Source organism: Felis catus, chromosome B2 (assembly GCF_018350175.1).
Source record: "Felis catus isolate Fca126 chromosome B2, F.catus_Fca126_mat1.0, whole genome shotgun sequence".
NCBI lineage: Eukaryota > Metazoa > Chordata > Mammalia > Carnivora > Felidae > Felis > Felis catus.
The window spans coordinates 36,545,886-36,572,184 of NC_058372.1; the positions used below are offsets into that span (position 1 = coordinate 36,545,886).

General features: G+C 50.7%; 1 protein-coding gene across 6 annotated transcripts in view; it reads left to right on the forward strand.

The window, feature by feature from the left end:
• The window catches only part of ZFAND3 (zinc finger AN1-type containing 3), a 324,282-nt gene extending 316,122 nt beyond the window's left edge, over positions 1–8,160 (forward strand). For all 6 annotated transcript variants that reach the window (XM_045057477.1, XM_045057478.1, XM_023253933.2 and 3 more), the window contains one exon: positions 5,794–8,160. In XM_045057477.1, the coding sequence (XP_044913412.1) occupies positions 5,794–5,948 (155 nt within the window). In that variant the 3' untranslated portion in view covers positions 5,949–8,160. The remainder of the gene's footprint in view (positions 1–5,793) is intronic.
• Positions 8,161–26,299: the final 18,139 nt, after the last annotated feature.

The following is a 26,299-nucleotide window of genomic DNA, read 5'->3' on the forward strand; positions in this document are numbered from 1 at the left end:
TGTTCCCAGCATGTACTTACAAATGAGCTATGAGGTCACTGTGCTGTCCTGAGCTTTAAGAAACTTTTACCTTGCTGGAAAAAAAAATGTGATTCTTTTTTCTAACAAGCTTGCCTGCTCATTTCAGACACATGGCTCAGGCACATTTGTCATTATTCTTTAAAAAGATAGGAAGTGGTGCCTATTGATGAGTTGAAATTTGGAGTGTCTGTTGCCGAGGTTTCTCAGGAAGCTTCGGGAGGTGTCAGGTAGGCTGTGTTTGCTGGAGCCCATGCTCACGTGTAGGAACAGTCTCTGATTGTCCTCCTAACTGGACGTACACTGCAGCCAGCACAGGTAGGGGGCTGGAGGGCAGACGTGACTGCACAGACAGCATGCACACGTGCACTGCCACCTCAGGCTGCTCACCGGTGGATCATTTTACAGGGCCTCGGTCCCCAAGGCTTGTCAGTATTTTTAGTTTCTGCTTGAACCTTTGCTTTGACAATTTGAAATTCAAATGAGCAAGAAAGTGTAAAATATTTCTTACAAGTGAGGTAGAAACACCTAAATAGCTGGAGCTGAGGCCTGCCCTGGTCTGTGACTTTACTAAAACCACTGCGGTGGGTGAGCCTTCAAGGTGGGGGGGGGGGGGGCGGGGCGGAGGGGGTCAGATCCTGCGAGAAAACAAATGTTTAATTAAAGTCTAAAACTATCCAGAGCTGCCCAACTTTGCCAACTTTAAATGGGGCTTTTTACTCTAAGATAAAGCCGATAAGCAGCATTTCTGTCTGACAGAGATTGAATAAAAATGTCAAGGGCTGAGACTTGGAATGTGGATTTTGGCATCACTTTCTTTGCCTCCCTTAGGAAATTCCATGGATAAAGTTCCAGCCCCTGCATAATTCTTAGGGTTTGGAGGGAAGTGCTGGCTGTGGGGGGGAGGAGCCCAGGGCCTCAGCCAGAGGGTAAGGGCTACCCTGCCTGCTGCCTACAGAGTGTAAGGTTGGCTCCCTCCTTCTGCCCCCCCAGCTCCTCCTCCTCCCATCTCCCTGCCCCCAGTACCTTAGCCATTTCCCATGGCTTGTGGGTGAGGGAGCAGTGGAGGGATGGAACTGGTAGGTGAGGCAGTTATCTGGTTCTAGTGCCCTCAGGGCCTTGCCTACCAGCACTACTGAGAGGTAAAGGACACAGACCCTTTCTTCTCAGGTCTTTGGTGAGGCTTCTTCCCAGTGTTCCTCTTGGGCAGTGATAGTTGTGGATTTTTGTAAACAAGTTAGTGAAACAGAAAACAGTGTTAAAACTTTCATAGCACTTAGAGCAAGGTGTTGGGTGTCATCTGTGTTTGATGATGGCATTTGTACAAATTATTCTCTATCCTGTGTGTTTAGTCTCAAAATACACACACACACACACACACACACACACACACACACACACACACACGCACCCGTGTAAGCAGATGTGAAGTTTAACTGTGGATGAAGGCATCAGAATGAATTCATTCTGGAAGCATACAATTGTATGGCTTCCAGACATTAACTTTAAAAGCTAAAGAGTCAGAAGTTTGGTTCCCACCAAATGAGCATTTTTAGAAACATGCACTTTCAGACCTTTTCGAGTCTTAGAAGAATGAGCCTTAGTTTCATTTTGTGCTAGGAATGTATTTTCAGGGCCATTCGGTGTTGACCATCTTTAGGTTGATATGGCATATGGTCATGGGTGCCACAGGCCCCAGGCCCACATCAGGAGGGCTGAGTCCAGAGGAGTGGTTTCCATTAAAATACCTGTCCTACAAGAATGCCCCCAGGCTTCTCTGTTGAGGGCCAGTGACTTGAATGCTGCCTTCTGTATTTCTCATGCCATGTGAGGGAAAAACCGTTTCTTGTATCTCTGAGTGATGGAGTTAGGGAAGCTTCTGGTATCCCCCCACCTCTTGCTGTCCATAGCCACAGGCTTGGGCAGGGCACTGGGATGAGCCTGAGTAGGTCAGCCCTGTGACCATCTACACAGTCATCCTCTTCCCTCCTGATGCTGCCTGCTTAGTTAAAGAAGGTTTTTTTCAAACTGAGGATGTAGCTGCTGGAGACCTTCCAGCTCAGCTCACTGGGAGGGGGCTGACTGGTATCACCTGCTGTGGGGGCCTCCTCTTCCTCTTTCTTCCTGCGTGAGGGATGGGCGGCCAGAAGCCAGGGAGGGGCAGGGGGTGGGTCATGGAACAAAGTGCACACAGAGTTGCTGCTTCACCCTCCCTTTTTAATCAAGGGCTCATCCCAAATTGTTCTTCAGTGCCAGCTAGTGAAGAAACACCCACACAAATTCTTGAGTGTTTCGTGCAGATGTACTGCAAACAACCCCAGCAGCCTATAGGAGCTCTGCAGCTTCCTCCTACGCCAGTATTTCATGGAAAACCAGGAATCCGGGCCTCTCGGGAGCAGGGCAGCCAGTTATGTGACACCAGAGGGGCAAGGGCTGAGGTTAAACCACGTTTAGCAGGCATGTCATATTTTCAAAAACTTTGGCTTTGGGTGTTTTCATTCTCTTTTGGGAGTCAGCGTCCTTTTAATCATATTCTCCTACCCTGATCCATCCTCATCCTGCCAGAGTACCATGTGGTGTGTAGCTCTTCTAGGCAAACGTATATTGAATTTTTTTTTAAAGTACATGATGCTGAACTATGGGGGCCATGACGAGAGTGTAGGTATGGATTGATTGTATGCAAATTAATGAGTGAATTCAGTTTTGATATATAACTTTTTTAAATTAGGGGAGAAAAGAATTGTGTAATCCTCTGGTGATGATACCAAACCCATATTGCAGCTCAGCTGATCAATTCATTGTCCTCTGTGCTTTCATCCCTTCGGACACTGCCTTGGTTGACCCTCTCTGGAAAGGCCCTAATTGGTTTCTAATGAACACTGTGGATGATGTAGACAGAGGCTGTAAATCCCCTTGCGCTTTTAAACTGTATTCATCACTGAAATTAAGAACAATCATCTTCCCTAGCAGCCTGAACTCATTTCTCCATACCCAGCTCTGTTTAAAGAATTCAATCAGAGAATAATTGAAAGTTCATGACACTTGCAATAGTTTCTGGAAACAGATCTGTGGGTACCAGGAAAAGAGGATAGAGATTCGTCTACCCACGGGTCATTCCCGCCCCCCACCACCCCCGTCTGTATCCAGAGCAACCCATTCCCGAATACTGACACCAAAATGCATTTAGCCGATTGGCTGCTGTCAGTGGATCATACCTGCTCAGCATTTGGGCCAAGTTCCAGCATGTAACTTCCTTTTGGTGAGTGACCCTGACAGGAGAGGGGATTGACTTAATTTATTCCAGCTACTAACCTCAGTACAGCAAGTTGGGAAGCTAGCCTTCTAGAATTTGCCCACTCTTCCCCAGTGAATTACAATGCCATATATTCTAATTGTTACCCGTGCTACACCCAAGTGTAGCTGCTGTGTAGTGGTTTTTACCTTACAGAAATCAAAGCCAAGTATCAAGTTGTGTCTGACAGAGGTACACAGAACTCGGAGGGAGAAATGAGGTGTTTCTGGCTGGATGGAGAATCCTCGGGTGTGTAGAGAGAGCATCAGGCAGCTGTTGTGGTTGTCACGCCCTGTTTCCTTTTCCACACGGAGCCTGGGGCTCTCAGACCCCTGAGGGGGGCTGCTCTGTAGCCAGGGGAAGGCAAGCTAAGCAAAGTTGTGCGGGGTGTGTAGTGAGGACAAGGCTGGAGCCTCTCCCTTCTGCCCCACTCTGCCTTTGACTAATGAGATGTTAGGCTGAGCCAGGGCTCAGTTAATTTCAGAGGTAATCCATTTCCTGCTACTTTGATTCAGCCGGCACCATTCATCAGAAGCAGAGAAGAGCCCTTGGGACCTTCTCCTACATCATCTCAGTATCTTGAAAACAAGGAGGGAAGGGGGCAGTGGGGGTTCTCCCGCCCTTTTTATAGATGCCGAAGTTCCAGAAGTATGTCAGGACTTGGTGGCAGAAAATGCCTACCAGCATGTCATGGTGCCAGGCTGCCAGCGCCCCATCAGAGCCCCTCTCCCCACAGGTAGGCTTGCCCCAAAGGACAGCTGTGCTGGTTAGATGGAGGATGTATATTGAGGCCATCCACACTTAGGCTGGGAAGTCCTTTAGGACAAAGACAACACTATCCAATATCTTCGAGTAATGAACTTATCAGTAAATATAACACATGAGCTCATTAATCTTAACTTTGCTTTTGGACCAAGTGGGAACTCAGCTTCTCAGGAGACAAAAATTTCATCTCTGTTCTTTTCCTTAAACCCAGTCCCAATTTAGAGTCAAACATATTGCCCTGCTCTCCCTGGGAAGCAGTTAATAATGTGTTTTCTCTCACAGCGGATGGTCCAGTCAGCCTGGTCACTCAGGCTCTTGGGCCCTGTGCACGTGCTCTATGCACAGCATGGGCTTTAGGGCATCAGAGCAGGGCTGTGAGGGTCAGTTGAGGAGTGTTCTCTAGATGAAGTTAACCTTACAGGTTAGGCTGTTGAAACTGTCGCCTGTCCTGGCCACTCAGTCTTTGCTTCAACCAATGTTATTCTTCTGTGAAAAGAAAAGAAATGGAGGCTGTGGAGATGGATGAAGGGAGTGGCTGGCCGTTCGCTCTGAGCAATGAGATCTGGGCGCAAAAGAAATCTCTGGGAAGAGGTGGTGGTTGCGAGGAGAGCCTTGGCCTGGCGGGGCTGTTGTGGGATGCCTGCCCGCGCACACAGGGAGAAGAGGTTTAGGGAAGATTCGCCTACAGGTCGGTCCTGTGGACCTGGTCTAGGTCTGTGGCCACATACGACTGATGGGATGAGTGGGGGCGACGGGCCAGCCAGCACTGGCAGGTGGCTTCCCAGCCTGGATCTTTCCCTCCCCCTCCCTGACAGAGAGGGCCAGACAGACCTTGGGGACATCAGCAGTTCTAGAAATGGAGCAGAATGGGGAGGGAACAGGCCACATCCTTGGCAGCTCTGTGTTACCTTTGTCCTCTGAGCCTCCTGCTGACTGCCTGAGGGCCACCTCTTATTTCCTACCAGAGGGCCTTCACCTGCACCATCTCCTTGCTCTGTTGGCCTCTCCTCAGTCCTTTGTTCTGCCAGGCTCATCAGTGTTTCCCTTGATTTCTCTGCTCCAGGAAGAGGGAGCAGTCCTGTAGCCTCCTACCTACCAGGTGGAGTTAGAAGCCTCAGGCTCCTTTGAGATGGCTGGCGATTAGAGCTCAACATTTCTGTTCTTTCCCCTATTTATATGTAATACCTTTTCTGGCACTCGAAATAATCCCTTTTCTTTGAGAGCCTCCGCTCACTTGTGGGCTGTGGTTTGATCACACCCACTGTCCCCCCTAAGCCCTCACTGTACAGGATGTAATTTAAGCCATAATCATTTCTGCTCCGTCTCTGCCTCTTAGAAATGGTGGGTGTCCTGTGGCTGTTACAGTTTGCCCAAGCTGGGAAGGTGCTGAGCTGGCAGCTTTCTGCCCTCCCGCCTGTTTGGTGGGGAGGGAGGGGCTCAGACCCCCCCACCCCCACCGGGAAGGGGGCGGCGTGTCTCACTGCAGCAGCTGAGAAGTCACTGGCCTTCTGAGGTCCTAGAGGAGGAGCTGTGGTAAAGGCCCCTTCCTCCCAGGCGGCCGCTGTGTAAACTCTCTCCGGTGGCAGGAGTGCCTGCTGTGCGCCACTGTCTGCTCGCTGAGATGCCCCTCCATCCTCCAGGCCAGAACAAAAGCTGGGGTTTGGACATTTGGAGGCCCACCTAATAGTCTGTTTTCTTTGCTTCTCCCACTGTTGCAGGTTATGTGTTCTGTATGTTACATCGCCTCCCCGAGCAGCATGACTGTACGTTTGACCACATGGGCCGCGGCCGAGAGGAAGCCATCATGAAAATGGTGAAACTGGACCGGAAAGTGGGGCGCTCCTGCCAGCGCATTGGGGAGGGGTGCTCCTGAAGGCCAGGCATGGCCGCCACATGACGCTGTTCTTAGTTCACTAATGTTAGCCTTATTTAGGACAAAGTCAGCCAGACACCTTGTACTGGGCACGCGTCAGACTACAGCCAGTCCGTTTCCTTTCTTTAGCCAGCCATCCTGGTACTGTAGTTTAGGGGTTGATGGTGGTTGAAATTGATTTCTGGCTGGTTACTAAGGTGCCTGCTAGCCATTGTATAAAATTAAAACGTGAAGAATATTTTTTTTTGAGCATGGCTAGTGGATTTAAAACAACACATACCTGTCACTGCTGGAGTCAAACTTATAAAAAGCCTTAAGCGGAAAGTGTTCCAGACGGAGACTCTGAGTTAATAGAGGAGTAGAAGCTGGTGTTACAGTTCCCATGACGCACATGGCTTTGCCAGAAACTCTGGTTAATGTTCGGCCTTTCACCTCTTCACTTATCCTTAGTCCCAGTAGCCAGGATACCTGATGGCCACGCGTGCCTTGGCCACAGGAGGCTGTTGAGATTGGCCACGTGGCTGGGCTGGGTGGTGGCTTTGCTCTCCCACAGAGCTGGAAATGGGGGTGGGGGGGCAGGTTCTTAGGAAAATTTTTTTACCTGACTTGCTATGAAAAAACTCTCTCATCACAGGAGAAGAGAAACAATAACCTCACTTTGAAAATTAGTTCCATTCAAGACTAGTCCATGTACAAGACCCATCTTTTCTACACAGGACCCACGGTCGTGAGAAGCAGCCAGGGCGCACCCTGACCCCACTGGCTCTGGTTTGCCATTTGCCAAGTGCAGGGATCTGGCAATTGATCAAATAAGGCTAATTACAGCACAGCAGCTGCGGCTGGGATCTACAAACTGGCCTCTGCAGCTAAATTTCTATATTGGGATTTTTTAAAAAGACATTTCATGGCCAACGGGAATCAGTAGGAGGGCTGGGGAGCGTCTGGGAAGCTGCTGTCCGCAGACTGCCCCTTCCAGTGGCACCCACTCAGCCCTCTGTGGGCCGAGGGGATGGTGCCATGGCCTCGCCCCTTGTGTCTGTGCAGCTCTGTAGTCCAGGGACAACCTCTACCACATAGGTTTAGGACGGGCAGGCAGCATACGCCAGAGGAGCTGTGGGTTGATCTGTCTAGAACAGTGGTTCTTGGCCCGGCCCGGCTCTGAGAGACCTTTGCTCTGGCAGTGGGTGGGAGGGCACATTTATCAGCCTGTCCCTCTTCATGCGGGCAGAAAGGAGTCAGTAGCCACGATAGCTCAGGCCAGGTGGGGAGGGTGGCTCTGGGCCTGTTTGCCCGTGTTAGGGAATCATCACCGGTCGGGTGGGGGCGGGGAGGGTGGACAGGATTAAGATTCCTGTCTTAAGCCTGAACAGGGTTGAGTGGCCCAGAGACCCCATCTGGTCCAGGCTGGTGAGAGTCGGAGGCTCCTGCAGAGGCGGCTTGGATCTGCCCACACACAGGCTACTGGAATAGTTAACCCAGCAAACTTTCCCTTTTATACCACAACAAGCAGCTCGACTCTGTCTGCAGTTCACAGCTACACACCTGCAACTACAAGTGGTTTTGATCCGGAATACTGAAATAGGAAATCATGCTCTTCCCAGCCTCTTCCTTCCATCCCACCCCCACCAGAGTGGAATCCGCTGCAAAATCTCCAGCCTTATTCTTGCTTCAGGACCCAGACTGGTGTCTTGCTCTAAGGCAGCCCAGGGCAGAGGGGCCAGGTCTGCCCGCGTTTACCACTGTTGTCAAGCCACGGCCCTCTGGCCAGTACATGGCCATCCTCAGTGAGGCGGCCGCCTAGGCCCCCCCGCCAAGCTCTGATCCCGAAGAGGCCACCCACGCGCCCTTCCGGCCCTCCTCAGGCCCCACCGCTGCTGCTTCGAGGCAGGGATGGGAGGCAGGCTCTCTGGGGAGCCTGGTGGCACACAGGGCTCGCAGCCCATGTTCACTTCCTGATGGTAGAGCTGGGGGTGGGGGGAGGGCTTGTTCCCCTGCAGTATCTGTTCTGTGAAGTTTGTTAAATGTAAGGAAAGCTTAAATTCTTGTATCTTTAAAAGAGAAGATCTTATTTAACCCTTTTGTGTTTTAGATTTACTTACACACATAGCCTAGAGCTCAGTTTTAGTTTTAACATTGTGAAAATATTAAAAGAATCTTGTAACTTTATTCTTTTTTCTCCTGCTGAAAAAAAAATTAAACCAATCGTATGAAAGTTTGGATTTCTCTGTTTCGCCAGTTCTCCAAAGTGCTACCTGTATAACCAGAAAAACGGTACAGTGTCTCCCTGGCCGGAGCTAGGAAGAGATGAGGGAGGAGGTGGCTCTTGTGTGCAGCGTCCCCTCCATTCTCTCTAGAGGGGAGGGGGGGGGTGTCACACGTCCAGGCTAAACAGTTGCTCTCCTTGTTTCTGTTGGCGGGTTGTGCCTTGGGAGGCCCCCGGGCTGACCCTGGATGAAGGTGTGCCTGCTGGGCCAAGTCTTTGCTGGCAGCAAGGAGGTCACCCATGTAGGGGAGATAGGAAGAAATAAACACCAGCCCTGAGGGAGTCCCTCAGTTGTGCCTGCCTTAGGGGTGCCTGGGTCCTGGGGGGCGGGGAGGGGCAGCATCTCAGAGACCCAGATCCCACCCATGGGAGGATCCAACTCTGGTGTGGAGGAGGCATTCGACACGTCTTCAGGTGTTTGAACATGTGGCAGGAGAGTAGCATCCCTCCTTCCCACCTTTAGGGCAGAATATTTGACCACACAGTTGCCATGAAGATGATGAGAAATCCTAAGAGGAAATTAGAGGTGTATGGTGGAGGGGAACGGGCAGATGTGTGCAAAGAGCACAGGAGTGTGGTGGCCTTGGAACCCGCTAAATGCACCTCTGTCCCTGGTTAGCACCTCCTGTTGATCTGGGAGGTTTTGTTTCTGCCAGCAGGAGCCCACAGCCAGAAGAGATGGCTCTGGAAAGAAGCCACAGCAAGGAACAGGAGCAGGAAGCCCACCCCCACCCCGCAGGCCGATTGGGGGTGGGACGTGGTCCTCAAGGCAAACTGAGAGAGCCCTCTGGCTCCAAAGAAGGAGCGAACTGAGAGCACCCCAGCAGTCAGCAGAGCAACGGAAATACCCGGGAAAATGCTGCAGCTGTCTCAAAAACGTATCTCCTTTACAGCCATTCTCAAACCTGCCTAAAGGAGGGCTCCAGAAGAAGAGGAATAAGAAGAGAAAAACGTGGAGGCCTGGAAACTCAGGAGAGGACTGGGAAGGGATGTCAACGGGGGATGCAGCCAGCTGTGGGTGGTGTGGGCAGTGAGAGTCTCATGGGTCTCAGAGGGTCCACACTTGATCCATGCCTCTGTCCCAGGGTTTGGGCATGAATCTCATAGATAGAAAAGTAAGCAAATTAAAATAGATCATTTATTGATGTCACACAAAAAATATTAAGAGGAGCCCAGAGACCTTACATGACTCAGCTGTGATTGTTATAAATAATGATGAATGTTGCTCTGGCAAAAACTGGTGACAGAACTCCTCGGAGACCAGAGTACGTGCATGCGTGTGTATAGAGTATAATGGGGCTACGTTCTCATCGTCCTTAGTGGGAAGTTAAATAATGTGTAAACTGGAAAGTCAAGAGAGCAATGTGAGCATGTTATTTAGAAATGTGGAGGTATAGGCGCTTGGGTGGCTCAGTAGATTGAACATCTGACCGGCTCAGGTCATGATCTCCTGGTTTATGAGTTCAAGCTCTGTGTGGGGCTCTGCTGACAGCTCAGCCTGGAGACTGCTTTGGATTCTGTGTCTCCCTCTCTCTACCCCTCCCCCTGATCTCTCTCTCTCTCTCTCTCTCTCTCTCTCAAAAATAAACAGTAAAAAAAAATTTTTTTTTTTTAATGTGGAGGTAAATGCAGAAGAAAACGCTGGAAGTTTAGTGGTTTTCTGTGGGGGTGGAGGATGGGAATTCAGCAAGCCTTATATTTTCTATTTCTAGGACTATACACATGTGCAACGTTGATTTTTTTTTTTTTTCCCCTTAAGTTTAAAAACTGACAGAAGGGACCAGCTCTCCCAGGGAGGTCAGGATGCTGGGTTTTCAGAAGCCAGCCTGTCCAGCATTCCCCAAAAGTGGATTTCAAGAAGCTCAGGTCCTTGGTGATGCCAAGTGGAAAGCTGATTTCCTGGTCAGAGATGTTTTAGAAGATGCAGGTGGCTAGTGCATCACAATACGCAGCCCATGACTTATTTTTACCTCCGGGCTTTCTCATAATGACACCTTGGGACAAGTTACCCCTGTTCTTTGAGCACCCTCTGTGTGCTGGGGGTTAATTCTAGCCAGGCCTGCCAGGCTTACATGGATCTCTGCTGTGCTGTCGCAGTGACCCATAACCTGAATCACCTGGCACATTCCCGGAACTTCACATTTCCCTTGACTTGCATCCTGTTGCCCAGGTTTACATGTCAGGGTGTTTCCGATCAGTCACTGGAGGGACTTTGAAATGGATATAGCAAGCCAGGAGCAAGAGGTTGGGGAGACTGGTGGGCTTCGGCAAAGAACATACAAAATAAAACTGATGGCTCACCCTTAGGATATGCGAGAGAGGGCCTGGCTGGGAAGGGGCACGTAGCCGCCAGGCTCACATGTAGCCACTGGGCTTTAGGGGCTGATCTCATGGGTTTGGGCAATTAAGCTGTTGGCAAGTGGCAAGTGAGATGCTCCCCAGACTGGGGTCTCTGGTTTCATGTGTGTGGGTAATAGGTTTGTGCATGACCCCTTGTTAGGTACTTGGGAGGCCAGGCTGGCTGGTCCAGTGGTTCCTAGGACTCCATCCCTACCTCACCATCTCCAACCAGCCCTGTTCTGATCTCCCAGGGCTGGGAAGGGCTTGAGCTGTTGTGGGGAGGAGTGTGGATTTGTTGGGGGGCGGGGCGGGGGCCAGGGCTTTGGAAGGTTTGGGAGCAGGCAGGCCACAGGGTCAGATGTCAGAATCAGCTGACCCCCAGGTTAGGGGGAACTGTGGTCTTTGGCCCACCAGGCAGCAGAAGGAGGTCGGGAGCAGAGGGTCCCAGATTAGGAGGGGAGGGATCTGCTCCATGTGACACAGTGACCAAAAGGAAAGGGGATGTCACCAGGACACAGGTCCCAAAGGCAGAAGCTTGTGTACACCTTTTGAGCCCCATCGGGGGCCCTTCCAGCTCGGAGCCCTGGCTGTGGGGACCCTCATTCAACCCTTGGAATGTGCTTGGCACCAATTCCAGGTACTGGTGACCAAAAATAGTGCCTACTTTGGCTGTGGGGATGGGACAAAAGAACAGGATAAATGTATGCTACAAAATGGGGAAGGTGGCTAAGAAGCACAGGGCCTGTGGGCTTTTCTCTGAGATGGGGACCATCAAGGATTTGAGCCACAGGAGACACAGTCTCCCTGCCTGTGTGCAAGGGAGGAAGTGGGAGGCCAGGGAGGCTACTTGATATCAGGCAGTGGATGGTGGTGGCACAGAACTCAGGGGGCGAGAAGTCAGATTGTGAACTTGGGTTGAAAGTAGTGAAAACAGGAGATGCCAACAGATGGGCTGTGGGTGAGAGACAGGAGGACCTTAAGGCTCTGGCCAGAATGAAGGGCCAGAGGTGCCATTAATGAAGGACTCTGGTGGGAACACGGTGGGGTGGACACCACAGACTGGATGTCCGGGTGGAAATGTGGAGGGGACACCAGGTATACAGCTGCGGGCTCAGTGGAGACATCCTGACTAGAGATGAGCATTTGTAAGTCCTCGGCACACAGCCAGTACTTCAGGTCCCAGCCTGGTCACTGAGGGAGGAAAGGAGGTAGACTGAGGCTGTGCCAGGGACATTGTGGTATTGCAAGGTCCTGGGAGATGAGAAGAAGCTGCCAGCAGAAGGAGGAGACCCAGAGAGAGGAGAATCCTGATGAATTTCAAAGAGAAGGGAGTCCATGGGGGTGCTGCCTGGGCACCCAGCGGCCAGAGACCTGCCACCGGGGAAAAAGCTGGAAAGCCTCACTAGGGTTTTGCTGCACTAACAGCAGAGAAGGGAGCAGTAATGGAGTGGGTGTGGAGGCAGGAGAGAAGTACTGTTTATGCTGAGGGAATGATCCATCAGAGCAGGAGAGGTAGGGGGCGTAGGATGCAGGGGTAAGTCAAGAGTGGTGCCCAGAAGACGCAGTGCACAGGCGGGCAGGTGGAAGCTGTCTGTTCTGTTCGCTCATGCAAGTGGGAAGCAGGGTCATCAGGTGCAGGGAGGTTGGATAAGGAGCAGGAAAGGTTTGATGGAGAGGTTAAAGGTGGACTTCTACTGAAATGAAGTTTTAGCTCTAGGCCCCTCACTCACCAAGACCCCTTCTAAGTCCTGATGGCCGGCCTTGGCAGTGAATCTGCCTCTGCCCAGGGCTTTATAAAATTTGCAAGGGTGAGATTCTGTAGCTGCAGTTGGTTAAAGCTGGTCTCTCTCCACTCCAACTTCCTCTTCTGTTGGGTGGTGCTGAGGTGATGTGGGCATTTTGGGGATTTGGCCAAGGTGAAGTCGAGTTGGGGACATATTTGGAGTGGGTAGGATGTATTTGTGTGGTTTGCTGTCACTTCGGTGTTTACTGGGTTATTGATGGTCTTCCTGGGGAGAAAGGATGGCTTTCAGAAGGACACTTTGCTGCCGGCCATGCTGATCACCACGCTGACTAGAAGGAGGGGAGGCACGGAAGGGACACAAGATTTGGAATGTTTGGGAGGTTCCTGGATGGCTCAGTTGGTTAAGCGTCTGACTCTTAATTTCGGCTCGGGTCATGATCTCATGGTTCGTGAGTTTGAGCCCTTTGTCGAGCTCTGCATGGAAAGTATGGAGCCTGCTTGGGATTCTCTCTCTCTACCCCTCCCCCACTCGCGCACACGCTCGCACTCTCTCTCTCTCTCTCTCTCTCAAATAAACTTTAAAAAAAATGTTTGGAGCCAGAGGCTAGTCTGTGGAAAATTCTTCCAGTCATTGGATGTGTAAACTTACAAGCACAAGACTTGATTCTCATCCATGCCTGCTCAAGATGGAAATCTCTTGTTAGGAGCATGCTGGGCTGTGCGGCACATACAACTGTAAGTGCATGTGCCTTGTGCAGTGCAAAGCGTGTTAAAGATTAGCCTAGGAATTCCAGACATGCCCTGGAATCCTACACCTCACACGTGGAAGAAACCTAATGGTGGTTTCCTCACATTTGACAAAAGTTCCCAAAACTTATGTCCGTGCCAGTGTGAGTTGTGAAGAGGAAAGAAATGTGAAGTATCAGTAATTCAAAGTTTGATCAAGGGACGGAAGATTGAGGAATCTTTCTGCTCTTGAATGGCATCAGGAAATCATGCAAAGGGTGATCCGACAGCACAGAGCCCAAGCCTTATAGACGCGCAGCACAGCCACTGAAACCATTGTGTTGGTTTTCTAGAATTCTTGATGTCTGGGTATGTGTCAACTTTGAAAAATGGGTGATTTGCTGTGATTTCTAATTCTTCATCTTTGAGCCTAACTTTATAGTCATATTCTTTATTCTTTTTCCTAAAGAGGGCCCCATAAAGGCTGGGAGAGAGTTGAAGGCATGAAATGGTGGCTTAGTTCCCAGCAAGACCTGAGGGGCCCCACAGCCCTTCCCCTGTGTCACAGGCCCAGATGAGGAGCTTGGGTCTGAATGTAAGTCGGCTAAATAGTTAAGCACTCGCTTGGGCCAGCCAACAGACTCTCCTGATGAGGAAGCAGTGTGCTGGTGTGAGCACCTTGTCATCCCACAGGCTGGCACTTTGAGTAGCACTGGATGAGAAATGTCATGAAGATACCAAGGAGCCCTTCCCCTTGAACATGTGCTGGCTGTGGAGACTTGCTTTTCTGATGACTAGCATATGGCAGGAGTGATGCTTCCTGGCTCCAGGCTAGATCTAAAAGGCATAGGATAAGGCTTCCACTGGACTCTCTCTCACACATGTGCCTTGGGAGCCCAGGGCTGATAAGTGAGTCACATCCTCTGGGACAGTGATGATAAAAAAAATGGAAAATAAGTGTTCGCAAGCATGTGGGGAAATGGGGACTTTCATCCATTGATGGTAGGAGTGTACAATAATATGGCCATTATAGAAAACTGTTTGGTGGTTCCTCAAAAAGTTAAACTGAAATTACCATATGCCAGAAATTCCACTCCTTGGAATCCACTCCACAGACTTGGAAGCAGGGACTCCAGCATGTGTGTGCACACACATGTTCACGACAGCTCTATTCACAATAGCTGAAAGGTAGAGACACAGCCCAGGTATTCACTAGAAGATGAACAGGAAAACAAAAGGTGGTATAGCCATACAATTCGGCCACAAGAAGAAATCAAATACACATGCTACAATGTGGACAAACCTTGAAAACATTATGCTAAGTACAACAAGCCAGTCACAAAAGATCACATGTTACATGATTCTGTTTAGGTAAAATGTCAGAATGGACAAATTCATAGAGACTGAAAGCAGGTGGGTGGTTACTAGGGGTTGGGGGGAGAGGAGAATGGGCACTTAATGGGTATGGGTTTCCTTTTGGGGTGATAAAAATGTTCTGGACTTAGAGGTGCTGTTTGTACAGCATTGCAAATATACTAAATGCTACTGAATTGTTCGTTTAAAATGGTGGGTTTTATGTTATGTGAATCTCACCGCAATTAAAAAAAAAGCCTGGCTGCCCCAAAGCCGGTGTACTGGAGAGACCATGTGGAGAGCCCAGGATGAGAGAGGGAAGTCCAGGAGCCCAGCTGTCTGAGTCCCCAGGGCACTCATCAGATACGTGGGGAATGAGCAAGTCTTCAGATGAGCTGGTCCAGCCTTTCTGTCTGACCCAAATGATACCAAGGGGAACAGAGATGGCTGTCTTCACTGAGCCCTTAGCAGACTAGAGATTTGTGATCAAAATAAGTGTTTTAGGCCACTAGGTCCTGGGAGGGTTGGTCTGCAGTAATGTGAGCTGAGCAGGTGATGTCCAACAATTGCAGGGAGTCCCCAGCCCCCTGGGCATCACAATGGCAAGTGGGTTCAGCCAGCCAGGTTCTTGGAGGGTGGCACTGGGGATCAGAGGTGGTAGTGCCAAGCAAGGACAGCGGAGCACCGTGGACCAGACAGCTGGTGGGGGGTTAGATGAGGGGTGAGGGCACCCCAGGGTGCCCAGGGTAACCAGGAACAAGTGTGTGGTGGTAGCCGTCATGATGGACTCAAGCAGGTGCTGATGAAGCAGTGGATTCTGGCACCTTCACTGAGCTCCTCAACAGTGACCGACCATCCCCTCCCAAGTTTGCCTGATCAGCCCCAGTGGCAGGGGGGGTAGCCCTGACCCCAGGAGGCAGGACACAGATCTTGTCCAGCTGGGCCTCTCCCAAGTGCCTCTCTGCCAAGGGACCCCCTCCCTCTGGCCTGCTCCTTTGCTGGGGAATGTGGAAGATTTCTCCATCCTGGACACTCCCCTGGGGGCTCATAGAAGTCCTTGAGAATAATCCGTGGAGCTTTTACAAAAATTTCCATGCCCAAATCCATCCAAGACCAGGTCAACCAGAATGTGTCAGGTAAGCATGGCCATAGATGTTTGTTGAAAGCTCCCGAGGCCGTTCTGGGGTGCAGTTAGATTGAGGCCGCTGTTCAAATGCAGCAGCATCCTGCCCCGTTCTTTTTTTTTTTTTTCCCAATATATGAAATTTATTGTCAAATTGGTTTCCATACAACACCCAGTGCTCATCCCAAAAGATGCCCTCCTCAATACCCATCACCCACCCTCCCCTCCCTCCCACCCCCCATCAACCCTCAGTTCTCAGTTTTTAAGAGAACTGCTTTGGCTCTCTCCCACTGTAACCTTTTTTTTTTTTTTTTTTTTTTCCTTCCCCTCCTCCATAGGTTTCTGTTAAGTTTCTCAGGATCCACATAAGAGTGAACACATATGGTATCTGTCTTTCTCTGTATGGCTTATTTCACTTAGCATCACACTCTCCAGTTCCATCCACGTTGCTACAAAGGGCCATATTTCGTTCTTTCTCATTGCCATGTAGTACTCCATTGTGTATATAAACCACAATTTCTTTATCCATTCATCAGTTGATGGACATGTAGGCTCTTTCCATAATTTGGCTATTGTTGAGAGTGCTGCTATAAACATTGGGGTACAAGTGCCCCTATGCATCAGTACTCCTGTATCCCTTGGGTAAATTCCTAGCAGTGGTATTGCTGGGTCAGGGTAGGTCTATTTTTAATTTTCTGAGGAACCTCCACACTGCTTTCCAGAGCGGCTGCACCAATTTGCATTCCCACCAACAGTGCAAGAGGGTTCCCGTTTCTCCACATCCTCGCCAGCATCTATAGTCTCCTGATTTGTTCATTTTGGCCACTCTGACTGGCGTGAGGTGATATCTGAGTGTGGTTTTGATTTCTATTTCCCTGATAAGGAGCGACGTTGAGCATCTTTTCATGTGCCTGTTGGCCATCTGGATGTCTTCTTTAGAGAAGTGTCTATTCATGTTTTCTGCCCATTTCTTCACTGGGTTATTTGTTTTTCGGGTGTGGAGTTTGGTGAGCTCTTTATACATTTTGGATACTAGCCCTTTGTCCGATATGTCATTTGCAAATATCTTTTCCCATTCCATTGGTTGCCTTTTAGTTTTGTTGGTTGTTTCCTTTGCTGTCATCCTGCCCCATTCTAAGAGGGCACAGAGAGTGAGTGTATTTTGTAACCATCAAAACACTAATTCTCAAAGTGGTGTACCCCAGCTAACAACTCTCTCAATTTGCAGATTAAAAAGGTACTGGGGTGGGGACACCGGCCTGGCAGTAGGTGGAGTGTGCGACTCGATCTTGAGGCTGTGAGTTTGAGCCCCATGTTGGATGTAGAGACTACTTAAAAATAAAATCTAAAAAAAAAAGTACTGGGTGGATTTCTTCAAAAATGTCTTCCCATTTTTTCCCCTTTAAACTTTGGAGCCTGTAGAAGATAAGCAACAGCATGTGACACAGGACATCGGACTCTGCCCCAAACAGCAGTGTGCTTTTCTTCTATGGGCATCTGTTGGGTTCTAAACAGATCACCCATGAGCACCTCCTCCTCAGGGGTGTGGGCAGGACCAGGGGCAAACCACTGACCTTGAGCAGCCGTGTGGGGAAACCCCAGCAGGTGAGCCAATGGCACCAGGGTTTTAGGCTGTTGGGGTGGCACACCCTAGCTGGGGTGGGCCCTTTGATGGAAACAGAAGGAGACATCTTAACAATGCTGCAGATGCCAACCAGGCCCAGGAGACAGCACTCGCTGGTTAGGTGCCCCAGATCCCGCGGGGCAGGGATGACACAGACTCAGGAGGGACGTGGTGGCCTGGCTACTCCTGACAGTTGGGCTGACTGGAACCAGGCATTGACTTACCTCTGCTGCACCTGATGATGCCTTGAGGCCACAGGAAGAGCACCCAGAAGCCCCCCAGCCTCCCCGGCAGTGGATCACTGGTGTGGAAATGCAGGATGCAAGACCGGTGCTGCTCCCTGTAAACCTGACCAGGTGGAAGGCCTGAACACGGAGGAGCCAGGGCCCCCGGACAAAGGAATTTGTCATCTTGGAGCCTGTTGTGATCAGGAAAGGTCCTGCCCGGCATTAACCAAGGATCAAAGCCAAACGGGTTTAAAAAGCAAGAGGAAAGTGATTTCACGGCCAGAGACTATTACTGGGAAAAGAGTTTACAAAGGATGTGACGTAAAATTGTGTCGGAATCCCACTAAGGAAAAAAAGAGCCAGGGCCTCTGTGGAACCATGCCGTCTCCAAGTCTGGAGCATCGTAGACCAACATGTGTCTCCTGTTCTCACTAGAGGCCCCGCCCAGGTAGGGTCTGTTACCCTATCCCCCCAAAACCCCTATGTTCCCATCAGGTTCTCCTGCTTGGCTTTCCCCTTGTGGCTGTTCAAGGTCAATGTTTGCCGCCGGCCCCGCCCACCAACCCCCAGGATCACACCCCTGAGGGAGAGGTGCTCAAGATGCTCTGGGCTCACGTTTCCAAAGGGCACCGAGAGGCATCTCCAAGGAGAGCATCAGATCGGGGAGCTGAGGCCTGGGGACTATGTGCCTATGAAGTACAGCGCAGAACTATGTCTGGAGCAAGAGAAATGCAGACTGGGCCACCGCATTAGGCCAACAGGTAATCACAACAGCTGGCATCTATGACACACCTACTTGGAGCCAGGTGCTGTCCCAGGAGACTGTCACACACACTGATGTCACCCTCCCCAGTTGTATGGAATGTCACTCTCGGCTGGGAGAGGTGAGGTGACGGCGATTGTCTGCCTGAGGTCCCGGCTGCTTCTCTCCAGAACAATAGCAGCTGCTGGACACTGCGTGGGGCCCCAGCAGGAGGACCCAGCACATCCCCTTCTGTCCCCATGCTTTATGCAGAACGTGCCAGCAGAGCCATGACCACTTGAAGACTCGCTGTGTGTGTCATTCTGAATGCCCTCCGTTTGTGGTGTATCTTGTTCTGTGTGTCCAGGTCAAATCAAGCTCATGGTTTGAGGCAATCCCTCTGTTGCTGATCTTTCACCGTTTCCTGAGTTTCTCAGATCTCCTCCTGGTTTTCCACTCTGGTTATTTTTATTTTCAAACTCTGTATCTTTTTGGTCATTGCTTGTGATTTAGAGGAAGGGGGAGGCAGTGTGTGCTCATTTTACCTTATTGCACACGCTAAATTTTAGTCAAGACAGCCAGATTGTACTCCAAATAGCAGTCTGCCATCTTGAATTCACAGTCCAGGATCTTTAAAATTTAAATAGATGAGACCTGTAGAACATACTGGAAGCTTTGCAGTCCCAGGCAGATGAAGGGACAGAAAATGTGTAGCCACTTCAAAAGGGTTCATCCTAAGAAGTCCTGGGCAAGTGTGTCCTGGGTGCAGATATTGTAAGATAACCATTGGTCACTGGTGGAAAAATATTGTCAGCGGAAGAAGAACTAAGACTGTCAGAGGCAGGCAAATGCTGTGCTTGAAGTCTGATGCCAGTCCTTAGTGAAATGAAGGAAGAGTGTATTAGGTAAACATTGAGAAAGGAAAGTGGGGACCCCAGGTGCCCACACATGAGTTCATAGCCTCAGGCACTGTCTCAGAAGTGGTCAGTTCCAGAAGAGAAGCCCAGAGAACCAGATACCATCAGAATCAGGCACCCCACCCCCAAATTCCATCAGTCCTCAGCCCTCTTCTTTTCTTGAACCCTCAGGGGATTTGACACACCGATCTGCCCTCACTTGGGCTATCACCACCAGGTGTTCAGACACAGGGTCTCATGGTCCCTCAGCACCTTTGCTGCTCCTTCTCACCTCCTCAGGCTCTATCCACTGGGAGCTCCAGGGCTCAGCTCAGGACCCGTCTCTTCCCTGCTTGGTGATCTCGTCCCAGTTACCTGAACACTGGTGATGACACCTTTCTCCCCAGCTGACACCTCAGCCCTTGGCTCGGGGCTCAGGTTCCCAGGGGCTCGCACATCTAGTTCAGTGTTCCTCCAAGCCAGGGTGGGTGTCAGCACTGTAGCAATGGATGCTTGAGAATGCAGATCCTTGGGCCATGACAGCCCTGGAGTCCAGACCTGTAGGTCGCAGGTGTGGTCGTGGACACGTTACCAAGTTCCCGGGGGATTGATCTGTGCTGTGGTCTGAGGACTGCTTCTAGTACTCATCTCAAACTTCTAGAAAAAAACCCGACGCTCTTTCCTGGTACAACCATGACAGACTTTCCACACCACTCTCAGAGAAAACAGAAACCCAGCACCCTGAGCTAAACTGAAATTAACAGGGCCATCCTGACATGTTCTGGTTCCCATAACAATACAGTCTTGAATAGTTCCTGCAAACCAATACTGAGTTAAAGCAGTATTATCCCTAACTTCTGCTGAGCTGATGTACCAAGGTAAATTGTGACCTTGAGGACTAGGGATAAGTGAGAAGTAGCTCCTTTTCCATCACAGACAGATGAGTATGAACTTGAACACCTTGTAAAGTTTGTATGGTTTTCCTTAAACACGTGTTGGGTTTGTGTTTGTTGAGCAGGTCCTTGAGAAGTTCAGCTTCCTTGCCTTCTCTCTGGACAAACCCAGCATGTCCCAAGCAGGCTCCCCCCATCCCTGGTTCTGTGAAGGCCACCCCACTTGGAGTCTACCTTGACTCTGTGGCGTCTCTCACCGCACCCACCTACAAATCCTGCCTGCCCCAGCCCCTGAAGCTCAGCGGGCCCAGACAGCACCCCCTCTCCCCGGATTTCTACAACAGCCCTCACCCCTACTGCTCTGTCCCTTCTCCCTACAGGAATTCTCCAGTCAGGAAGCCAGTGAGCCTGTTAAAGTGTGAGTCAGACCAAGGCCCTCCTCTGCTCAGAAACTTCCACCGGCTCCACGACTTAGAGAAGAACCCAATGTTCTCTAAGGATCCCAGGGCCCTCCCCTGCCCACTGGACCTGTCACACTGGGCCTCACGTCCCACCCCTGCCTCTCACTAGTCCCCACCACACCAAACATGCTGCAAGGCAGGGCCCTCCCTTTTGCTCTCTCTCTTCCTGGAAAGAACCCCCCCGCCCACTTCCCTGGGCCTCAGTCTTTGTCCCTTGTCCCCAGGGCTTTGAAAGCTTCTCTGGTTTCTACCTGGGCAACCACTGCTAGCCCTCTCCTTCACATGAGCACACAGGCGTGAGCCACATTTACACTCGTGTATGTTGTCTCTTGTCTGTCACCTTCCTCTGGAATGTAAGTGCCATGAAGGCAGGCCATTGGCCTGTTTTGTCCTCTTTGATCGTTGCTACATACCCAGCACTTAGAAAACGACCTGAGCTGCCTTTGAGCTGGAACCGCCATCTTCCAGTAATTCACCAAAATGACCAACACAAAGGGAAAGAGGAGAGGTACTCGCTATATGTTCTCTAGGCCTTTTAGAAAACATGGAGTTGTTCCTTTAGGAACATACACGCAAATCTACAAGAAAGGTGATATTGTGCACATCAAGGGAATGGGCACTGTTCAAAAAGGAATGCCCCACAAATGTTACCCAGGCAAAACTGGAAGAGTCTGCAATGTTACCCAGCATGCTGTTGGCATTATTGTAAACAAACAAGGGCAAGATTCTTGCCAAGAGAATTCATGTATGTGTTGAGCACGTTAAGCAAAGAGCTGAGACAGCTTCCTGAAGCATGTGAAGGAAAATGATCAGAAAAAGAAGGAAGCCAAGGAGAAAGGTACTTGGGTTCAACTGAAGCACCAGCCTGGCCCACCCAGAGAAGCACACTTTGTGAGAACCAGTGGAAAGGAGCCTGAGCTGGGAACCCATTCCCTATGAATTCATAGCATGATAAATGTAAAAAAAATAAAAGACTTTTCAAGACTGTAAAAATGTTTCTTTTAATTGAGTACCAGCTTGGTATCTTCTCCCCCGAAGAAGTATTTAAAGCAAACTTTAACTGTGTCCAAATTCATTGGGTGATGGCTTTATTCAAATTTTGTGGGTTTTGAGACACCTGGATGACTCAGTTAAGCATCTGACTTTGGCTCAGGTCATGATCTTGCAGTCCATGAGTTTGAGCCCTGAGTCAGGCTCTGTGCTGACAGCTCAGAGCCTGGAGCCTGCTTTGGATTCTGTGTCTCCCTCTCTCTCTGCCCTCCCCTGCTCGTGCTCTGTCACTGTCTCAAAAATAAACATTAAAAAAAAATATGTGGTGGGTTTTTTTTTTTTTTTTGCTGAAAGATGTGAAGTGGTTTATTGTACAATATACTCAATTTATTAGGAACTGCCAGATAGTACTTACAAAATATTTAATTGTAGTTTGAAAATAGTCTCTCTAAATCACTAAGAAAAAAGAATTTTAAAAAACAGATGAAAGGTTATCTGTTGAGATTGCATTTAAGCACGGAAAGTTGAGTACTTGTAATTGTATCAGGTCTTTTTTCTTTTTTTAATTTTTTTTTTAACATTTATTTATTTTTGAGAGACAGAGACAGAGCATGAGTGGGGAAGGGGCAGAGAGAGAAGGAGACACATTATCCGAAGCAGGCTCCAGGCTCTGAGCTGTCAGCACAGAGCCCGACGCGGGGCTGGGGGCTCAGGGCTCGAACTCACAAACTGTGAGATCATGACCTGAGCAGAAGTCAGACGCTCAATTGACTGAGCCACCCAGGCAGCCCTGTATCAGGTCTTAAATAGCTATGTTTTAAGGATAAAGAACTTCCTTTTGAAGCCTATTACTTAAAAAGATTGTTTAAGCACTCTGGTTCCTACTAAATTGTTTTCCCTGTCATTTCCTGTTAAGTGTTTTTCTATGTGGTGTTAGGAAAAATTTATTTATTGGAAATGCTCTTTGTTGGCCCAGGTCCTTTGCACTTGCCTTTGCCGGAGACTACCTACACTTTCTAAAGTTGGTGAATTTCTGATTGTCCTTTGTTCACCTTGCATGTCATAAGTGAACCTTCCCTGATGCATTTTTAAAAAACATTTTTTTAACGTTTATTCATTTTTGAGACAGAGCATGAATGGGGGAAGGTCAGAGAGAGAGGGAGACACAGAATCTGAAGCAGGCTCCAGGCTCTGAGCTGTCAGCACAGAGCATGATGCGGGGCTCCAACTCACGGACCGCGAGATCATGACCTGAGCCGAAGTCGGACACCCAACCGACTGAGCCACCCAGGTGCCCCTCCCTGATGCATTTTAAGGAGAGAAATGAAACTGTTGGAATCAAAGGAGAAAGTCTGGTTTGGGATGATAGAAGTAAATCCCTTATATCTGTTACCACGGGAAAAAAAACAAAAACGACTTGAGCTTGGTGGTGTTCACAGGCTGAGGGGACTGGGGAGCAGCTGCTTGGTGAACCCCAATGCTCTCTGGGGGGGGGGTTGTCTTGTTCAATACATCAAGGGATTGTTGGAAATGCTGTCAGTGCTAGACGATCAAAAACTAGGAGGGTTCACTCACATGATGGTGCCTAAATCAAGTTTAAAAATGGTCTTGACAGTAAGTTCCAGTGCTCAGCTAAAACCACCGGATGGGAAGTTGGCAAAGAGAAATGTCAAGTCCTGAGTTTAGGTTCAGAAAAGAAACTACGTTAGCAGTAGCACAGCTGCCCGATTTAAGTGAAAAGGGCTCAGTGTGAGCCCAAGGTGAGACGTGGCCAAGTGCAGGCTTGCGTTCTGCACGTGGAGTCTGGACTCCGCCTCCACGCATGGAGTCAGGGCCCACTGCCTCCTGTGGAGTTAGGTCCTCTGGCGCTTGGAGTCACACCCCCGCCCCAGCGTGTGGAGTCTAGGCCCCGCCCCCTGGCACGTGGAGTGAGGGCCCCGCCCTCTGGCGCTTGGCGTCAGGGCTCCCAGGTGCATGGAGTCTTAGCCCTGCCTCCGCACGTGGAGTCTCGAGTCTCACCAGGTCCCCACGCATGGAGTCTAGGCCCCGCCCCCAGGCGCGTGGAGTTAGGCCAAGCAGGCAGCAACGGAGCTGCAGGAACGTCACCCTCACTTGCAGGCGTCATGCGGGGGCCACATGCAAAGACAAGGCGCTGAGTGAGAGCGAGCTGAGGGTCGAGACACCCACAGGGGAGCACCTGTGAGCCGGTCGTACAGGAGAAGAGAGAGAAGGATGGCAGCCGGACTGACCAGGGCCACAGAAACGACGAGGGAACCAGGCCTGGGCTCAAGGTGATGGAATTTTCTCTCCACCAGAACTGGTATGGAACAGGCACTGCAGGGGCTGAGAGGGCTCACAGGGGCCTGGAAAGGGTTTCCCGGGCCGTCCCTGCTCAGAGAAAGCTCCAGGGAGTGTGGTCACAGGGCGAGTCCTGGAACTGCATGTAGGGGCCCCACCCAAGCGGACAGCGCTGACTCCGGAGATGTCTGTCCCCTCCCTCCCAGAGGCATGGAAAACAAGGGGGGGCCCTGGGGCTGGCAGAGGCGCTGAGGAGAGAGGGACGAGGGAAGACAGACACAGGCAGCCGTCACTTTATTTTTAAGAGGAAACGCACAGCAGCAGGCTCACAGACAGGACCTTCCGGGTGTTTTGAACTCATACATTTGGTATATTGGCTAACTTAGGTTGCTCTGCAAAATGAGGAAGAGGCTGCATCCTGTTCACAAATTAATGCTTATTCTAAACAGCAACCTGCCCTTTGGGCTTTTTTAGAACTTTGGACGGAGCTCCTGGAGTCCTCCATAGATGGCTGAGAAGGGCTGTTCCCACCCCAGGTCCAGCATGAGCCCCCCACATCCCGGAGGCCTGGGAAGGGGGTGGGGGCTGCGCCCACCAACCTCTGCAGCCCAGAAACCCGAAGGGGGTGGAGGGTCATGGTGTCTGGTAAATTCAGGGTATACACAAGTTTGGCAAGAGTAGCTCAGAGGTCAAGCCACATGCCAGTCCTGGAACATCACCCTCTCCACAGTCCCCTGGAAGCTGAGCCCCAGGCCCACTGCACCTCTGGCCTTTCCAGGTGCTGTGCTGGGGTGGCCTCAGGACCTTAGTTTTGGGGGAGGTTTCTGTTCCTCAGAGTGGGAACTGCCTCCCAGAAGGTCACTCTGGAAGGGAGCCCCGAGAACTGAGCTGCCCTCCAGGGGAGTGAGTCCAGGAGAGGCGGTGCCCCAGGGCTGTGGTCAGTAGGCTCTGTGCCCTGCTGTCCTTGCCTATAAGCTTCTCAGATCTCACGGTCAGTGCATGGCGCCGTGGATGGGGGTGTGGGCTGCTGAAAGCGAGACCCAACTGCTTGGGACAGGTCTCGGAGGGAGCACCATCAGGCCCCAGTGGAAGGAGATGTGGATGGGGACTAACCCTGACCCCAGGGCTGGAAGCAGCCATGGGAGGACCAGCCTGCCCCTGCCCCCTGGACAGCAAGCAGAGGCCACCGCCCCCAGCGATGTGTGTGTCCGTCTGGGTCAGGTGCCCTGTCTTGGGCCACAAACCCCGGGGCTCATGTGACAGGATGGGACTATTTGGTGATGGATGGGTGGACAGAAGCATTGCCAGTGTTCCCAGGGCATCCATGGAAACCCAAGCCCCAGAGCCCAGATCCCCATCCTGAAAGCCTCTCAGACCTGCTGTTCGGGGTAGCGCTGCCCCACCCTCATTCTGTACAGAGCTGGGGCCTCCCTCCCACCTCTAGATGGGATGGAGCCGCTCTCTGCAGGTTCTCAAAGTTGGCATTCTTCAGCTGTCCCAGCCCAGTGACAGCCAGTGACAGCTGAGCAGGAGACAAAAGCAGAGACAGGTGTAGGCTGCTGCCTCCTCTGCCTCCCCCTGCTCCCCCCTCTCAGGGCTATAAATACTCAGGATGCAAATGGTAAATGCTCTAGATGTTCATTATAAATTATAGGTGGATGATTGTGAATCTTTAGGCCATGAGGCCGCTTGGGGGAATATTTCAGTTCTTTTAAAAAAAAGAAGAAACTAACCTGATGGTCTAGGAGGTCCCCTTCATAGCCTGGCTTCTGTCTGGGAGAGGCCAGGGTATGGGGAAGGATGACTGGGGGTGGGGCAGGGGGCACTACCGCCCCTCAGTGAGTCAATCACAGAGGAAACGAATGACCTGGCTCAGGCCAAGGGTGACTCTGAGCCAGACGAGAGGGAGGGCACCTTTGTCCCTACTGTTAGGTTGGAATGTTATTCCATGAGCATTATTACTTTACTGATATATTTTTTGTAATTAGAGCATGCGAGCCGAGAGAGGGGTGGAGGGAGAGAAAATCCCAAGCAGGTTCCATGCTCTGCGCAGAGGTGGATGCTCAACCCACTGAGCCACCCGGGTGCCCCTTTAATGTTTTTTAACCATTTAAGAGACCAGTGATATTCAAAAAGTGTGTGTTGTCGGGGTGGGCGGGGGAGCTCTTCTATACTTGTTCCACACTCCTGCCACGGAGACAGGTTCTGCCTGCATCCTTCCAGCAGGAAGTCCTGCCTAAGGGATGTGGGGGTGCGTGGTGGGGGAGCTCGCAGTCATCTGAACAGACCCTGTCTGCAGAGGCAGGAGGCACAGGGCCCTGCCAGCCAGTCTGATGGAAACCAGCAGAATCACCATGTCCTTTCCCACGACACTGCACAGGGGTCAGGCCGAGGCATATGGGAAGCGGGTCCTATCCTCCAACCCAACCCTTCTCCATGTACGCTCTCCTACCACTGGGGCTTCTAGAATCCTGTTCAGTAATTGGGGGTGACCGGTCACCTTCCAGGAGGAGAAGGAGTCCCAGTTGTCCTGCATGGTGTCTAAACCATTCCCTTCTCCTTTTCCAGAAACTCCTGAGCAAACACCAGGCACTGGGATGACTTCTAATTTAATATTATAATAATAAAACCCACGGTGGTACAGAACCATGAGCTGCATTTTAAATTCCTA